This window comes from Microcaecilia unicolor, chromosome 1 (assembly GCF_901765095.1).
Source record: "Microcaecilia unicolor chromosome 1, aMicUni1.1, whole genome shotgun sequence".
Classification (NCBI taxonomy): domain Eukaryota; kingdom Metazoa; phylum Chordata; class Amphibia; order Gymnophiona; family Siphonopidae; genus Microcaecilia; species Microcaecilia unicolor.
In genome coordinates, this window is record NC_044031.1 from 696,599,329 (window position 1) to 696,617,914 (window position 18,586).

At 42.2% G+C, this 18,586-nt stretch overlaps 1 protein-coding gene across 1 annotated transcript in view; it reads left to right on the forward strand.

Annotated features, from left to right (window-relative positions):
- The window catches only part of LOC115458679 (myotubularin-related protein 10-like), a 140,057-nt gene that overhangs the window by 66,324 nt on the left and 55,147 nt on the right, over positions 1-18,586 (forward strand). The window contains 1 exon segment of the mRNA XM_030188511.1: positions 2,150-2,237. Within this exon segment, the coding sequence (XP_030044371.1) occupies positions 2,150-2,237 (88 nt within the window).

An 18,586-nucleotide genomic window follows, 5' to 3' on the forward strand; every position in this document is an offset into this window, starting at 1 on the left:
CTTATTTTCGAAAGAGAAGGGTGCCCATCTTTCGACACATATCGAGAGATGGGCGTCCTTCTCTCAGGGTCGCCCAAATCGGCATATTCGAAAGCGATTTTGGGCATCCCCAACTGCTTCCCGTCACGGGGACGACCAAAGTTCCCGGGGGGGGGCGTGTCGGAGGTGTAGCGAAGGCGGGACGACTAGGGAGTGCCTAACAGATGGGCTTCCTCGAGCGATAATGGAAAAAAGAAGAACGTCCCTGAGGAGCATTTGGCTGACTTGGTCCATTTTTTTCTTCCGACCAAGCCTCAAAAAGGTGCCCGAACTGACCAGATGACCACCGGAGGGAATCGGGGATGACCTCCCCTTACTCCTTCAGTGGTCACTAACCCCCTCCCACCCTGAAAAAAATAACTTTAAAAACTTTTTTTGCCAGCCTGAAATGTCCATCGCAGCAGTATGCAGATCCCTGGGGGTGGGGGGGGGAGTATGTGTGTGTCAGCGGAGGCATAGCGAAGGCGTGGATGTCCTTCTTTCAAACATTTTGGACATCCTGAACTGCCCCCCCGCCCCCACCACAGGGATGGCCAAATTTCAAGGGAGTGGAGTGGAGGAGTGGCCTAGTGGCACTGGTCTTGCAATCCAGAGGTGGCCGGTTCAAATCCTACTGCTGCTACTTGTGATCCAAAATCCAAATAAATAAAGGGGATGTCAGAGGCATAGCAAAGGCATGGACGTCCTTCTCACAGAAACATCCACATTTTGGATGTCCTCAACTGCCGTCACAGTTGAGGCATAGCAAAGGACGTCCTTCACCCATACTCTTTATTTATTTATTTATTTTAAAGACGTCCCTGCCGAGCACTTGGACGTTTTCACCTGGACTTGTGTTTTTCTATGGTTGTAGATGGCAATTTATTTAAGGTTGTAGACGGCTATTATACATGCAACTTGTCTTCATGTATGAAGCTGTCTTTGGCATGCGCGGCTGCTCTGCACTGGCATCCCCTCCTTAGGAAGGAAATTGTGTGCAAATGAGCTAACAGCGAACAGCTCATTTGCATGCGATTTCCTTCAAGCATGCCCGTTCCTTTCCGAATCGCTAAGGGATCGGTAAGGGAAGGGCTTTTTCCATTCAGTTAGTGCATCTGGCTGAAGGTAAGGGAGCTATGTACCTGGGAGCAATTTGTGAAGTCCACTGCAGTGCCCCCTAGGGTGCCCGGTTGGTGTCCTGGCATGTCAGGGGGACCAGTTCACTACGAATGCTGGCTCCTCCCACGACCAAATGGCTTGTATTTGGTCGTTTCTGAGATGGGCGTCCTCGCTTTCCATTATCGCTGAAAAAAATAAACGACCAAGTCCTGGGGACGACCATCTCTAAGGTCGACCTAAATTTGCTGATTTGGGCATCCCCGACCGTATTATCGAAACGAAAGATGGCCGCCCATCTTGTTTCTATAATACGGGTTTCCCCACCCCTTGCTGGAGCCGTCCTGCGAGGACGTCCCCAGGAAAACTTGGGTGTCCCTTTCGATTATGCCCGTCTATGTAAACCAATTATATTTTATTTAAAGGATTATTTTCCATTTGCGCACTTAATTGTTCACTTATTTCACTCAGAGAGCATTTTCACAGGCTCCATGCTGAATGCCACTACTGGATGGACATGGGTTATAGTGGAGATCCAGTGGGACCCCATCCACCATGTCCTTCTTCAGTGATGTGACTCCATTTCAGATCCCAACCCACAGTTTGGGAACCACTGGTGTAATTCATTTCTCACTAACTGTAGATACCTTGAAAAACATTTTGACTGATGCTCTTCTAATTTATTTGTTGAGCACAGGCCACTACTGATAGATATACATGTGTAAGATAAAAGAAAAGAAATAATCTGTTTGGCTGATAGAGGAACATACACTTGTGACTGTTGCATACACCTAATATTTTAAAGTACAGGTTCAGGGAAATAAATTCACAAAAATAATCTGTTGAAAAATCAGTTGATCTATTTTGTTGTGTTTTTGTTCCAATAGTCTTCCTTGTTTGCAGTTTATAGTAAGAAGTGATTTTATCTTTGCAGTTCTTTATTTTTCCTTTCAATCAGTAGTGCCATATAGTTAAATATAAAGACATTAAATTGCTGTTCATTGTTTCTTTTCAGCCTTCCAGAATATTTTGTAGTTCCCTCCTCCTTGGCAGATTTGGATTTGAAGCAGTATTCTCATTCTTTTGTTGGAAGACGAATGCCAGTAAGCATGGTTTTGTTCCACCATTAATTAGGATTCCAGCATTCTGCTTGTTGCATCATAAATAAAAGTAAGGAGAGCATGAGAGTCATTGAGCTTCATTGCAGTCCAGCCAGGGGCATGTGTAAATGCTGTAGAGAAAGTAGCTGGAAGTGAACTAGGTTTTGTTATTAATATACAACTCTCCAAAACAGTGGAGTATTTCACCACTTCACCATCTAATGACTTGTATGTGTCCAAGGAATCAAGCAAGGTATTCTATTTTCAATCTTCGGAGGAAAAGGCCTCAATTATTGTTGAAGATGCACTTTTTTTGATTCTGGAACTCATTCTATGTCCAGTCCTACTTGTTCCCAGCCATTTCCTTGCTTTTTCTTATTTTTACTTTTTTAATTTTCATGTTGAGATTCCATAATCATTATAATCATAACTTACCCAAAGCAATACTCTCTCTATATCATCAATTAGTATTTTCTTCACTAAGAAGAAAAGGCAAGATTTTGATGATATTAACATTTAAACGGAGGTTTTTGGGCCAGTGATTAAAGGGAAGTGGCTGGGTGCGAGTAAGACTGGACATTGAATGAGTTCCATAATAAAAAAAAGTGCTTCTTCAGCAATAACTGAGGTCTTTTCCTCTGAAGAGTTAAAATAGAGTATCTTGCTTGATTCCTTGGGCACATGTGTGTCATTAGATAGTGAAGAAGTGAAATACTCCACTGTTTTGGAGAGTTAAGTATTCAGTACTAGTTTGAGTGGAAGTTTTCTGCAGTTTGGAGTTGTTGTTATTCATAGATATTCCTTTACATAGCTTCTCACTATTCTAGAAGCTGTGGGATAGTTGTGTCCATCAACCAGCAGGTGAAGATAGAGAACTGAAAACTTAGCTGAGACATCTCTCTCTCCAGTCCAGCTCCTCAATATTTTCTATCTCCAGCAAGTAGATGAACACGCTTTTCAGTCTCTGGTTTTGAGTGATTTGCTCCTGGTCTAGTTGGTTAACTTGTCCCCAATTGAGCTTTGTGGGTGGCTTGAGTCTGCAGTTATATCTGGAGGTCTTCATATCCCTGTCTCTCGTGCCCCGCAAATTTACTTCTTCCCTCCCTTCATCTCTCCCCTGTTTTCTGTGGAGCTCTCCTTTTACATTAAAAAGAAAAGGAAAAGTTTTCTGGAGAGCATGGAACAGTATCAGTCCTGAGTCTTTCTCATCTGTTGTAAGACTTGTGGAGACTTCGAGCTTAGGGGGGAGCAGCTGCCAGTGCTAAGTCCGACAAGAGATTGAATAAGAACCACTTAGAGGGCTGCAATTTCTGTTTGGTGTAGCGGAGGGATCCTGATTCACCGCTTGGGACATGAGCTGTGCTTGTGACAGTCGGGGTGAATGGCGACTCCGATGGACACAGTGGTGTTCCCGCTGTGGGACCTGCTGGACGGTGTTGTGGCGTTGCAGTTCATGCAAACCAGGAATCCCTTGGGATGTAGAGGGAATGGTCAGCGGCAGCACATCATCTGATTTGGCGCAGCTCCAAATATGCCGGGGTCTTCAGGCTCTCCAGTAAGTCCGGTTCACAATTTGATGCAGGAGAGTGCAGGAACGTGTGCTATTTTGACAGGGCTGACTGGCAGTGAGGAGCAGCCTCTGTCTGATCATGCACAGAGCACAGCTGCCATTTTACAGCCTTTGCGTTGACAGAGCATTCAGCTGCATCAGGATCTTTGTTTGTTGTGGAGGTTGTATTGCTCATACACCAGGCCTATTTACTGAAGCAGGGTCAGTCAGAGTTGCTGCAAGGTGCTTCAGTTTCTTGCTCTGTTGCCTTTCTGGCTTCTAAGAGATCTTGTTTAACCTTGTCTGTCAACTCCTGGAGGTATATCTCTGCTTCTTCCTCCTTATCTGATGTGACCTCGGTCTATACAGAGGAGCCATCATTGAAGGAGCCATTAGAGGAGGGAGATGATCCAAGAGTACTGAGGTTTTTTCATAAAGAGGAGCTCGGTACTCTTATTTCTGAGGCATTGGTGGTGCTTAGTGTTGAGCCTTCTGCTTCGGCATCAGGAGTTCAATCTTCATCAATAATGAGGAGGCTTAGTGGTCCTACTAAGGCCTTCCTGATGCATCCAGACATTCAGGACCTGATTACAGCAGAATGGGTCTCACCGGACCTGGGGCTGAGAGTGGGAAGAGTCATGACTTGCCTCTACCTTTTAGTTCTGGAGGAGAAAAATAAATTGCAGCTTTCCAGGGTGGACTCCCTGGTTACTGCAGAGTTTAAGAAGAACATCTTGCTAGTGGAAGGGGGGCATTGCCCTAAAAAAAACCCCTACAGGATAGGAAGCTAGAAGGCCCTTTGAAGTGGCCTCTTTGGGCTTTCAAGCAACGGTGTGCACCTCATTTGTGGCAAGAAATGCCTAAAGTATCAGCAGTCGGCAACAAAAGACGGGCATCATAACATGCTGCTGGAAGTAGGATTGGCCTACTTGGCAGGTTCTATTTATGACATGTTACGGTCTGTAGTATGACTTTGGTTGTCACGGCACGTCAGCCACTCTGGTTGCAGCATTGAGCAGCAGATGTAGCATCAATCATGCCTAGTTAAACTGTCCATTTGGGGCAAGTGGCTATTTGGAGATGATCTCAGTAACTTGTTGAAAGAACTGGGGGAAATGTAAGTCACAGCAGTTAGTGGAGAATAAGCCAAAAGCCTTTGGTCGTCCATCTTCAGGGGGTTCTCAGTCTCAATTTTGAGACAGACGGTACCGGCCTGGACGTCAGCAATATGGTCAGAAATCCTGCTTTCAGGAAGCCTTCCTCTCAGTCAGCCTCTAGAGATTCGCAGTGATGCGAGGCTGGTCCATTCTTCTCTTCCTCTGTTGGGAGGACATCTTAAGGAGTTTTGGGAGGTGTGGGCCAAATTCACGTCAGACCAGTGGATTCTGGATATTTTTACAGAAGGTTACTGTCAGGAAATGCCTATCCACCCACCTGGGGCTACCCTGCAGCCACATAAAGGGTCTATCCCCAGCAGAACTCAGGTCCGCCTGCACCTGCCGCTTGTTCTCTAGCACCCTCCTCCCACCGACTAGGTCCCAACTGCCTCTGGGTGAGTTGCCCGTTCTCAAATTATCCCCAGTGATTCCTAGGTTACTGGGGGCTACACTCCTAGTGGTCTCACAGTTCCTAGAAATCACCCACAGACCCAACACACAAACCACCAGGATTCTTAGTCATTCCAGACAAGCAGAGGCAATAAACTAAAATGTTTGTCATAAAAACAGATGGAACAAAACAGCACATAATAGGTAACTGATTATGGATCAATTATAAAACTATCTAAACATTTGTTCACTACCTGAATAGTGCCAGGGAAGTACAGGAAACATAACTGCTCACAGGGTCTCAGTAAAGAGGTCGTTCTCTACTTCCAAGCTGAGACTGGAGAAAAATCCAGTATTTCCTAGATGAATTTGAGCTCCTAGGTTAATCGGAGCCCAGAACAACAAGTTTTAAAAATAGCTGGCCAAATCAGTGCAGGTTACCTCTTATCTGTGTTAACTAAAGAGGGAACAGTCGTTTCTCTATAACAGCTTTAAATATAAACATGCACCACCTGCTGGCCAAACTAAAGAAATACACTTCAAGAAATAATCAGTACAGTTTACAGGCTTAAAACTCACTGTTTAGTCACAGTTATAAGTTACAGTTCTTCTGCCCTGTCACTCCTTAGTCTCCTTGTCAAAAGGGAACCATATCAGTTGAGGTTCAGGCAACCACAGGTTTCTTGCTGGCACTCCGGGCCATTGTTCCAGTTCCCGTCTGGTCTTAGATCTGAAAGGTTTAAACTGCTGCCTCAGAGTGTCCTGCTTTTGCATGGAGGCGCTAAGAGCAGTCATATCCTCGGTTCAAGTGTGATAATTTCTCACACTATCGATCTCAAGGAAGTGACTTGCATATGGTTTATGCAAGTCGCCCCCAAGACCGTTTACCAAGGTGTTATGGTGGTGTTGGCATCCTTCCTTTGGTGCTAAGGAATCAGTGTTTACCTGTATCTCAATGACTGGCTCATTCGTGCATCTTCCTCTTGGGCAGCCTGGTGACGATGGGCAAAGTTGTCCATCTTTTGAAGTCATTGGATTGGTTGATCAAATTTGAGAAGAGCAGACTAACTCCATCACATGCACTGGACTATCGGGGCATTCTATTTGACACAACAAGGGGGAGGATCTTCCTCATGGAGTGTATGAAGTTGAAGACTCTTCAACAAATTTGCCTTCTCCTCAGTAAAGGCAGGCCCAAGGTCTGGGACTAGGTCCAAGTTCTGGGGTCATGACAGCAGTGATCGATATTGCCATGGGTAAGGACTCCTATGTGGCCATTACAGGAATCTCTTCTCAGCCGCAGGTCTCTGGTGTCACAGAAGTTTGACCTCATCTTTGGATGCTGGTTGCCAGATGGAGTAAACAGTGGTGGTTGTTGCCAAGGAATTTTACCATCAGAGCACCCAATGGGCTGTAATGACAACAGATGCCAGCAAGTCGGGTTGGGGAGCTCATTACAAGTTCCATCTGGCACAGGGCACCTAGACGGACCTTGGAGCTCAGGGCAGTGAGGAATGCCTTATGCGACTTTGCTCCCTTTCCTGTGGGGGCCTCGGTCCGAGTTTTCTCTGGCTTATATCAACAAGCAAGGTGGGTCCTGAGTCATCCACTGGTGGTGGAGGCGACCTCCCTTATGAGTGGGGTCCTTGAATGTTGAGGTGGATTTTCTTAGCAGGGCACTCCTTGAACCTGGGAAAATGGGAACTATCCAGCCAGGGGTTTCAACTGATAGTTGACCGATGGGGTTCTCCGCTTCTGGACTTGATGGTGATGAAAAAGAATGCCAAAGTGCCCAAGTTCTTCAGCAGTTGGAAAGAACCGGTCTTGATGGGGATCGAAGCTCTAATGCAGCCCTGGTTGGAGACACATATACTGTATATCTTCCCTCCTTGACTCATGGTAGGCTGCATGTTGAAAAGGATCGCATTGCACTGAGGTCAAATAATTCTCTTAGCCCTGGATTGGCCACGGAGGCCATTTTACGCAGACCTGACTCGACTGCTGGTGTAGGGTCCTCTCCATCTTCTGCAGGTACATGGCCTACTGAAGCAATGTGCAGCGCTCATGGAAGATTTGTGGCCCTTTGATCTTACGGCTTGCCATTGAAAGGACTCGGTTGAGACAAAAAGGTTGTTCTGATTTGGTCATTGCTATTTTGCTTCAGGCTTGGAAATGCTCTAGATGCATAGCCAATGCAAGGGTGTGGAGGATATTCGAGGGCTGGTGTTCTGAGTGTGGATGTTCTCCTTTCTCTGCTCAGGCAAGTGTTCAGAAACGATTGGTGTTGGGTTCTCTGAAAGTTCAGGTTGCAGCTTTGGCCTGTTTCAGGGGTTGACTACAGAAGACGTCTCTGTCGGCTCACCTGGGTATTTGATTCTTGCAGGGAGTGGGCTGCTTGTGGCCTTCCTTTCATATGCAGTGTCCAGAGTGGAACCTTGTTAGTCTTTCTGGCTTTTCAAAACTCCCCTCTGGAAGGCCTCCTTGAAAGATCTTATGCTAAATACAATGTTCTTGATGTTGGTTGCGTTGGCACATAGGGTTCAGAGCTTCAGGCTGTTTTGTTGGGATTCCTTTTATTGCTTTTTGAAGTCAGGGGTCTCCCCCATATACAATGTTCTTCCTTTCTTCTGAAAGTGGTATCAGTATTTCATCAAAACAAATCTGTGAAGCTTCCATCCTTTCGCAGATAGGATGAAGAGGCTCAGTATTCTTCCTTGAAGCTTATCGATGTGCGTAGAGTCCTCATTAGATATCTGGAAGTCACGAATGAGTTTTGCAAATCAGACTGTTTTTGCTTTGTGGTAAACTGAGGCTTGGCTTTCTGGCTTCCAAGCCCACAATTGCTAGATGGCTGAAGGAGACTATCACGTCGGCTTATTTGTTTGTAAGGAAGTAAGCTCTTCAGGCCTTGCAGACTCATTTTACGAGATGTACAGCGTAATCCTGGGTGGAGACTACCTTATTATCTCCATATATTTGCAAGGTGGCGACGTGGTCGACTTTACATACCTTTGTCAAGCACTACAGGGTGGATGTTGCTACGTACTTGAAAGCCAGTTTTGGAGCTTTAGTCATCTGGGTGGTGGTGCCAGGATCTCACCCATTCCATGGATTGCTTTTGAACATCTCATAGGTTCTGGATTAGTGGGAAGCTATATAATGGAAGGAGAAATTAGGTCTTACTTGATAAGTTTCTTTCCATTAGTCCTTCCCACTGTTCCAGAGACCCATCCAGGGTTTCTGAGATGTTTAATCGGTGCGATGTAATGGGTCATATAATGACTGTCACCTTGCATGGTGTTTCCTACATATCTCTTGTTCTCTACAAGTTGTCCAGAGATTAGAGAGATCCACACGTTTGCTTGTCTGGTTAGCGTTAGGTTAGTGAGGAGTTAAGGTTGTTGTGTTTATTCTGCTTGTCTACATAAATACTAAGGCTCTGGACTGGATGCCAAGAGCGCTATGTCTCTGCTCAAGTTTTCAGTTCTCTATCTCTACCTGCTGGTTGATGGACACAGGTTTTGGAATAGTGGGAAGGACTAATGGAAATAAAATTATTACCTGTTTGATTCCCAAACATTTGTTATTTACTTCTTTAAAATGTATATTATGCACTATTGCAAATGTTCTAGGCAGATTACTTTCCATCACATACATAATAAGATAAAACAAACAATAACTACATACAATATAGCATTCAACATGTACTAGCTGCGTTTGAATGCCATTCTCTGAACATATTACAGAAAAAAGTCTTATTACTCACCAGCACAGGATCAGATATCAATTGCAAGTTGTGGAAAAATAATAAACTTACAAAATCTAATATCAGTAGCTTTGGTAATTATAAGTAATCAGACTAATTATATAAAGAACAGCTGTAAAGAGAAAAGCAAAAGAGAGAGAAAGGAACCACTAACAGGAAATATCATGAATTCTGAAGGGAAATAAAATATAAAGAGAAAAGTACATTATAAAGTACTGTTATAAAGAAATAGTTCTTACACGAAACAAAGGAAAATAATATATTTCCTGGAGAATATGCCAATTAGCAAGGACAACGCCCAGAATCAGGACAGAAAACTCTCTTGCAAAAAGGCTTATTCTAAGGATCTCATAACTGAAAAAGTTATGTGTAACAAGACACTGGGCTGCCATAATAACAGGGATCTTATCAGAGATTGAGATCAGCCAGAAATTCCTGCATATGGCTGACAGTAAAGACTAACAGCCACATACAGAAAAGAAAGATGGGGGATGGGAAATAGTGCAGCTGTTTCTTCGATTCTCCATCAGTTAACCATTACAGTAATCAAATCAAGATGAAATAATGCTTTGGATGATCATCTAAAAAATATGCTGTTTTAGTAGATCCTTTAATCTCCTACTCGAAGCAAGAGTCACACTTTCTTCTGGTTGGGGGGTGGGGGGGGACTGTATCTGTGTATAGATTTTTGTTTTTGATGTTGGTCTGTCTGGACATTTTGTGGAGTTGAAAATTGACTTAGAAAGATTTAGTCCCCTATAAAATATGTATGTAGAGAACCTGTTTATATGTGTATATTTTATCTGCACAAGCTGTTATTTAAAAGCAAAATGTGTATGGGCACCTTGTTTTTGAAAATTATCTGTATCTATGCAAAGAGTAGGGATCAAGCAGGACTAAAGGGGGGAGTTATTAACATGGGCTATCATTAAGATGTGTTATTTTACTGTTAACCCCCATTATTAGTAACTTGGTCTCATTTCATAAAATGGGACCTGTGCTATTATAGCAGAAGTTAGTGGTAAAACACACACATCTTAGGGGTGTAATTATTAATGTGGACTACCATTAAGTTAAATAGATAGTGGTGGCAGCAGCAGCAGCACTATTCATTTAAGTGCTGGCAATCAATGCAGTGGCCACTGCAATTAAAATTTCCCCAATATTTTTATGCATCTGTGAAAGCACTTTGGATGAAATGTGTCTAAGATGTAACTGAAACAGGTCAAAGGTGGGAGCTTCCAATAATAGATTAGAGTTTATTCTAGAGATGAGGTGCATGGAGAGAAAAAGCCTGAAATCATTAAATAGCCTTGTAATGAGAGGTGTGAAAGAAAATACTTAACTGGGAGAGAAAGTTGGAATAAAATCAGAGAGATAAGAAGATTGTAAACCATTGATACATTTAAAGGTGAATAGTAACAATTTGAAAGCACCGCAAAGATACATAGGCATTCATGCTGAGAAAAAGTTAGTGAAACCCCCATCCCCAGGATTATCTTGATTTTAATACAATTTATATGTAAAACACAGTTGGGTCCTAATCTAAACACTCATAAGAGAGAGAGAAACCCATTAAATAAATAAATCACAGAAAAAATGTTTTTAATATTGTGATTGAATAAATAATCAATAATGAGGCATATTTTCAAAGTACTTAGCCTTCGAAAGTTCCATAGGTTTCTATGGAACTTTGGAAGGCTAAGTGCTTTGAAAATGAGTCCTTTAAAGTGTCCTTGTGTGAAAAACTATGAACCCTTCATTCGACAACTAGTGGCACATCTTTGAGCAACAATAATTAAAAGATGGAGTCTGTTCAGAGGGCGGCTGCAAAATTTGCCACTGATCTCTGTCATAAAGTGTATGGACAGAAGAAAGCAAACTGTATGAAGAAATCCAGTTCCTTTATTGGTGTTTCAAAGCTCCCAGGGTTTCCAATCCAAGACCTAGAAGTTAAAGAAATACTTTTTCAAAGAAAGGGTGGTGAATGCATGGAATAGCATTCTAACGTGTGGGATAGCCTATCGGTGGAGCTAGTGGAGATGAGGACTGTATCTGAATTTAAAAAAGCATGGAACAGGCACGTGGGATCTCTTAGGGAAAGGAGGAGATAGTGGTTGCTGAGGATGAACAGACTGAGTGGGCCATTTAGCCCTTATCTGCTGTCATGTTTCTAAATAGTTCCTTTAACTGTTGACTAATCTTCCACATCAGTCTTGAGGATTTTGGTCCATTCTTGCATGAAAAACTTGTTCCAGGTAGTGCCACAGCATTTCACAAGGGTTTAGTTGGGGACCTTGATTTTATTAGTTTAAGACACAAAAAGTGTCATTTTCAGCTATTCTGCAGTAGAATTACTTGATCATTTAGGGTCATTGTTTTACTGTATGACTGACTTTTGGCTAAGCTTCAGCTCACAGATGGATGGTCTGACATTTTCCTCTAGAATTTTCTTTTTTATAGTTTTATTTTTATCAAGATGTATAAGTTTACATATCAAGTGTCCACTTGTACAGAAAAGTGAAAAATCAAACAGGAGAATAAGAGTATAATGTTCTTCTAAATTAAGGAATATAAATATTATATCAATACTCAAGTCCTCAGTATTTGGAGGAACCAAATACGTAATTAAAAGAAACAATTAGGTAACTAGAAAAGTGCACTGACAGCAAGCCGTTTACATCAGATATCTGTCTGTACTCTACATATCCAATTCTGCGGGAATAGGAGAGGAGGCTCTGTTCCTTTCCTCAATTAATCCCCTTGTGGAGATAAAAGTAGAAAGGTGTAATAATGTGGGGACAAAAAACATATTTATGAGCAAACAGAATGTTAGGTATTATTAGGAATGGAATGGTTTAGAGGATTCCCGACAACAAGATCATACCAAGTAACAACTGAAGCGGCGATATCAGCCCCATGGGTACCAGAATGCGGAGTTCCTCAAGGATCCCCCCTCTCACCAACCCTCTTTAACCTAATGATGACACCACTAGCCAAGCTATTAGACAATCAAAATCTTAATCCATACATATATGCAGATGACGTCACGATTTACATCCCGTTCAAACATGACCTAAAGGAAATCACCAACGAAATCAACCAAAGCTTCCAAATCATTCACTCCTGGGTGGATGCATTTCAGCTAAAACTTAATGCAGAAAAAACACAATGTCTTATACTCACCTCACAACACAAATGAATTCACCACCATAACCACCCCAAACTGTTCCCTCCCCGTCTCAAACAACCTGAAAATTCTGGGAGTCACCATTGACCGAAATCTCACACTTGAAAATCACGTGAAGAATACAACGAAGAAAATGTTTCACTCCATGTGGAAACTCAAAAGAGTAAAACCTTTCTTCCCAAGGGCCATCTTTCGCAACCTGGTACAGTCAATGGTATTAACCAGCTCATTTTCGAAAGTGATCGCCGGCCATCTTCCGACACAAATCGGGAGATGGCCGGTGATCTCGCAAAAGCGGCCAAATCGGTATAATCGAAAGCCGCTATTTTGATACCATCGCTGCTTTCCCGTCGCAGAGCTGGCGAAAGTTCAAGGGGGCGTGTTGGCAGCGATGCGAAGGCGGGATATGGGTGGGCATGGGCGGGGTAACGAAATGACCGGCTTTAGCCCATAATGGAAAAAATAAACCCGGCGATGAAGAGCATTTGGCCGCTTTTACTTGGTCCCTTTTTTTTCAGGTCCAAACTTCAAAAAGGTGGCTGAACTGACCACATGACCACCGGAAGGAATCGGGGATGACCTCCCAGCATAAAAACAGGTTACAAATACTTTTCTGCCAGCCTCTATGCCAGCCTCAAATGCCGTCCACCTCCTTGACAGCAGAATGTGTTCTGTCCTCTGACAGCCTTTGCCTGCTTGTGATGTGGCTCTGGGGTGAGTGTGGCACCTTTTCTGTTATTTGCACTGCAGAGTCACATCAGCAATGCATTGTGGTGGGTATAGGTATTGGTAGTTGGTAGGCTCTGCTTTTCCCCCTGCTTACTGGGTCAGAGTGTGCCCTGTTTTGTTTCCTGTTGTAGTCCATGCGGTAGTGGCCATTTTTGTAAGACAGTTTTAGATCCCTTTCCTGTGTTACCCATGTCAGAGAACGTAGTTCTTACCTTGAATGGTGCTGAAAAAGGGCATTTTACACCATTGTGCCAGCTCTGAGCTACTGCTAATCTTAGTACCAGGGGACTCTTTGCCAGTGGGGCACAACCTCTGATCTGCAGTTAACTGTGAGTAAACATGGTTATTTCAAGAAAGGACTTTTTCAGAAAGATTAGTCTTCAGGTGTGAACTGGTGTGCCAAAGTTATACAGCAGCAATAAGTCCTAGAGGCTGTATGCAGGTCCCTGGAGCAGTTTTAGTGGGTCCAGTACATTTGTGGGTAGTGGGTTTTGGGGGGGGGGGGGGTTGGGGGGGCTCAGCTCCCAAAGTAAGGGAGCTATGCACGTGGGAGCTTTTCTGAAGTCCACCGCAGTGACCCCTTGGGTGGCTGGTTGGTGCCCTGGCATGTCCGGGGGGTCCAGTGCACTAAAAATGCTGGCTCCTCCCATGGCCAAATGCCTTGAATTTGGCCGGGGTTTCAGATGGCCGACATAACTTTCCATTATCACTAAAAAAACGAAGCTGGCCATCTCAAACCCCGGCCAAATCCAATGCATTTGGCTGGCCAGAACCGTATTATCGAAACAAAAGATGGCCGGCCATCTTTTTTGAAAATACGGGTCTGGCCAGCTGTTTGCGGCGCCACCAAAATACATCGCCGGCCATGTATTTCGCCGGTGCTGTTTGATTATTCCCCTCCATGTCACCTAGACTATTGCAATGCACTACGCTGGTTGTAAAGAAAAGACCAACAAGAAACTTCAAACAGCCCAGAACACCGCAGCCAGACTCATATTTTGGAAAAACAAAATATGATAGTGCAAAACCCCTAAGAAAGAAATTACACTGGCTCCCAATCAAAGAACGCACCACGTTCAAGATCTGCACAATTATTCATAAAATCATCTACGGAGATGCCCCGACCTACATGCTAGACCTCGTGGACCTACCACCCAGAAATGCTAAACGTTCTTCCCGCACCTTTCTCAACCTACACTTCCCCAGCTGTAAAGGATTAAAATACAAAGTAGCACACGCGACCAGCTTTTCCTACATGAGTACGCAGATGTGGAATGCACTACCAACTCACTTGAAAACGATAAAAGAGCTAAATAGCTTCTGCAAAGCTCTGAAAACCTATCTTTTTAATAAGGCCTTCCACGAGAACACATAATTAATTATAACACAACACCTAAACACCTTTATTCAGAATGTTTTACTCTACTACTGCTTGAACAGATCCTCTTGTCCTCTTTAATTTCTTTGTAACACCAATTGTATTATTTACCCTGTTATGGCGTTGCCATAACAGATCTTTGTAAGCCACATTGAGCCTGCAAATAGGTGGGAAAATGTGGGATACAAGTGCAATAAATAATAAAATAAAAACAAGGATATTATGGTACAGCGGACCATTAGCTGCTTGGTACAGAAATGAGGATGAAAATTTGTTATTTAATATAACACCTCTAGAACTAGGAAACAATGTTGCCATTCTGTTCCTAACATCATAGAATTGACCAGCTAGTGGCCTACGTATAAGATAAACCGTATATTGAGGAATTGGAATTAGACCATTTTAAGATCTTAAAGATCAAACCTACCTTAAACAAAATTCTGGCTTCCACTGGAAGCCAGTGCAGAGTCAGAAAGAAAGGTGTTAATCCTATCTAATTTCTTCAAAGAGTAGATCAGATGTACTGCAACATTTTGAATTGTTTGAAATCGCTTCAACAAGGGAGAGCCCTGCTATAATCTAACTTGCTCAAAATTAACGACTGAACCATCGGCCTAAATTGATTCTGTTCCAAGTACTTTCTAATACATCTCAATTTTCTTAATGTGCAAAATGAACTCTTTATAAGCTGATTAATATGATTTTCAATAGATAACTGATAATCCAAAGTAATGCCCAGAAGATTCAGTGAATGTTCTAAAGTGTAATCTGTCCCATCAATTCTAAGATTTAAATCTTCATCTTTGTTTACATTTGGAGCTAATTAATAAAAGCTTTGTCTTTTCTTTTTTGAGTTTTAATTAACTAGTACTCATCCAATCAGCAGTTAAGGAAAAACAGTGAAATATTATCCAATGTTTATCCTGTAACTTGCTATCAGTTTGAAAAAGAACAGACATATCATTTGTATAAATGAATACGTGATAACCCGCCGCCTCTTAACTTCCTACCCAGAGATGAGAGTAATACATTGAACAGTAGTGAAGATAAAGGGGATCCCTGCGGAACCCCTGATAATGAAACCCATTTTTCCAACAAGGATCCTTGCATTTTAACTCTCTAAGCTCTGTTTGATAGGAACCCTTCAAACCATCTTAACACATTTGCAGATACTCCTATACTATAAAATTTCAAGTAATGTTTTATGATCAACTAAATCAAAGGCACTGGAAAGATCTAGTTGCATAGGAAGAGCATGCTGGCCCTTACTAACAGTTAATCTAGGGGTTCTTTTACCAAGGTCCGCTGAAAAGTGGTTTTTGCTGGTGTAGACACATGTATTGGATGCGCAGAAGTCCATTTTTCAGCGCACCTGCAAAAAAACTTTTTTTTTTTTTTGCCGAAATGGACGTGCAACAAAATGAAAATTTGCGCATATCCATTTTGGGCCTGAGACCTTACCGCCACCCATTGACTTAGCGGTAAGGTCTCACGCTTTAACTGGGTGATAATTGTCAGTGCGCGTACAATGCCGCTTACTGCCTGTTAATTCTACGTGCCGGAAAATAATGAAATTACTGCCTGGGCCTCGTGGTAAACTGGTGGTAGTTCCGAATTGGTGCGCATTCGCCACACGTAGGTGCCTACACAGGCTTAGTAAAAGGGCCCCTTAATTTGCTCCAGCAGGGTAGTTAAGTGTCTCTGTGCTGTGAACTTCACTGAAACCAGATTGTGATGTATGAAGTAAGTCATATTGATCTAAATAGGATACCAATTAGTTTTTTTACCAAACCTTCCATAACCTTAACAAAATCAGGAATATATACTTCTAATTATAGACCAGTGGCATCACCCATTGATGCCTTTGTAGTTTTCATTATAGGGGTTAAGATAATATCTTCATATTCCCTAAGAAAAATGCTAGAAGAAAAAGAATCCTCTATCCAGTGAAGAGGAGCATATTTAAATTCTAATGGTGCCGTTTTCATTAAGTATGAACTTAGTTCAAAATTTATCCAGGTCGTCAATAGATATTTGGAAGAAAGTACTCCAACTCCGATCTGAAGGATAACACTCATCAGGAAAAAGATCTTGCATGCTCCAGCAACAGTTCTAGCTTGTTTATTTAATGTAAAAAGATGTATTATTTTGGACTGAAAATAATGTGGCAGTTATGTAGCAGTAGGGGAAACTTCCCTGTTTTAACGCAAATGGATGTAGTATCAGACGATTAACTGTGTGAAAAATGTACCTACTTCAAAATATAAAGGAAAATGTCTGTCTATTAGTTATTTTGCATTGTAAGAGTGTGTAACATTAGAAAAATAGGTGTCAGCTCTGATTCTTTTGTTTCATAAGAAATAAGTGAATAGTGATTAGGTTGATCAGCATTTGTCATAATCTTAAGATACGTTATTTGATAAAGAAGAAACATGATTTCTGTCAAATATGACATAATTTGTATTGGTGGATATTTACTATTTATTACATTTATAGCCCATCTATTAACAAGACCCCTGTTTACTAAGCCATTCGCTAATGCCGATGCAGCCAATTCACTTTGAATGGGCTGTGTTGGCATTGCTGTGAAGCAGCCGCTAGTGTGGCTTAGTAAACAGGGGTGTAGGCAAGGAACAATACAACAGGCTTAATTGTAAAATAGATGGAGGAGTAGCCTAATGGTTAGTGCAGTGGGTTGTGGACCTGGGGAACCGGGTTCGATTCCTGCTGCTGCCTAACAGCCGTCAGTGGGTTGAGATCCTAGGGAACCATGTTCAGTTCCCTCTGCTGCTCCTTGTGACCCTGGGCAAGTCACTTAGCCCCAGGCACAATATATACTACTTAGATTGTGAGTCCATTATGGGCAGTACTAGTACCTGTATAGAAAATTGTATTTGTTAACCGCTGTGGGGGAGATTCTATAAATGGCGTCTAAAAAAACTGGCACTGAAATCAATGCCTACTAAGCTTATTCTATAATCGGTGCCTAAATTTAGGTGCCAATTATAGAATACGCTTAGTTGATGTCTCGGTGCCTAAATCTACTCACATCCGTTTACACCAAAAAAAAAGTGGCGTAAATCCCAGTGCGTAGATTTGTGCGCACTGGGCCATATTCTATAACTATGCGTGTAAATTTCACAACGCCCACAAAATGCCCATTTTCCTGCCTATGACCACACCCCTTTTTGCCTATGCACATTAGAAGTTTGGCGCACTTCGTTACAGAATACGCTTAGTGAGTTGTGCGCCTAAATTTTAATTAGTGCCAATTAGTTCTCATTGCTTGTTAAGTGCTGTTATGAGTGCTCATTAGCTTGTTAAGCTAATTAAGTTATTTGTGTTATACAATCCACACTGATTTTGGTGCAGATCTGTAGGCTCACTATATAGAATCCGAGGGTGTATGCCTATGTGAAGGCCTCAGCGGTATATCAGATATAAACTTTAAAACATAACCATTTTCAGCCTCAGTAATAGAGTTCCTCAAGATGCTGTCTTTTCACCATTTCTTTTCAATTCATACCTTCCGCCTTAGAGTCAGCTGATTAAAGAATTTCAGATCAGAGATTTTGTTTCAGTGCAGGTTATCTCTAGTTACATCACCTCTTAGGCTGGTAGCTTGTTTGGCAGCTGTTGAAAGTTGATTAGATAATAACACTTATTACAGCATAACTTTAAAAAATCCTGACAATTTATACATAGGAAAAGATAGTAAAATAAATTAGTCTGCAACTGAATAACCAGCTTTCAGCTTCCTCTAAAAAGTTTGGGTGTAACTCTGGATGATTATCTATGATTCATAACATTGTCAGAATTTGTTTTGCTTTTTTGTGGTTGATAAAGCAGGCCTGCCCCTCTTTTGGGCAAGGCAAGAAAATACCTATTGAACCTGCATGTTTACTTACTTTTAGCTCAGATTGGAAAGGTGAGTAATCAAATATTTTTAAAAAGTCTAGTCCTGGGGCCAGTTGCAGACATTATTGCAGGTGATAGTGCTTAATAGGCTAGATTACTTGATCAGGTTACCAAAGAAAGTATTTACACTGTTTCCAAATGGTCCAGGAAGTTATTTCCCTATTCAAATGACCTTACAGCCTAATTGATTAGACCAGGAATGTCCAACCTTGGCGCTTGCCAGGTCAGGTTTTCAGGATTTCCCCAGTGAATATGCATGAGATCTATTTGCATAC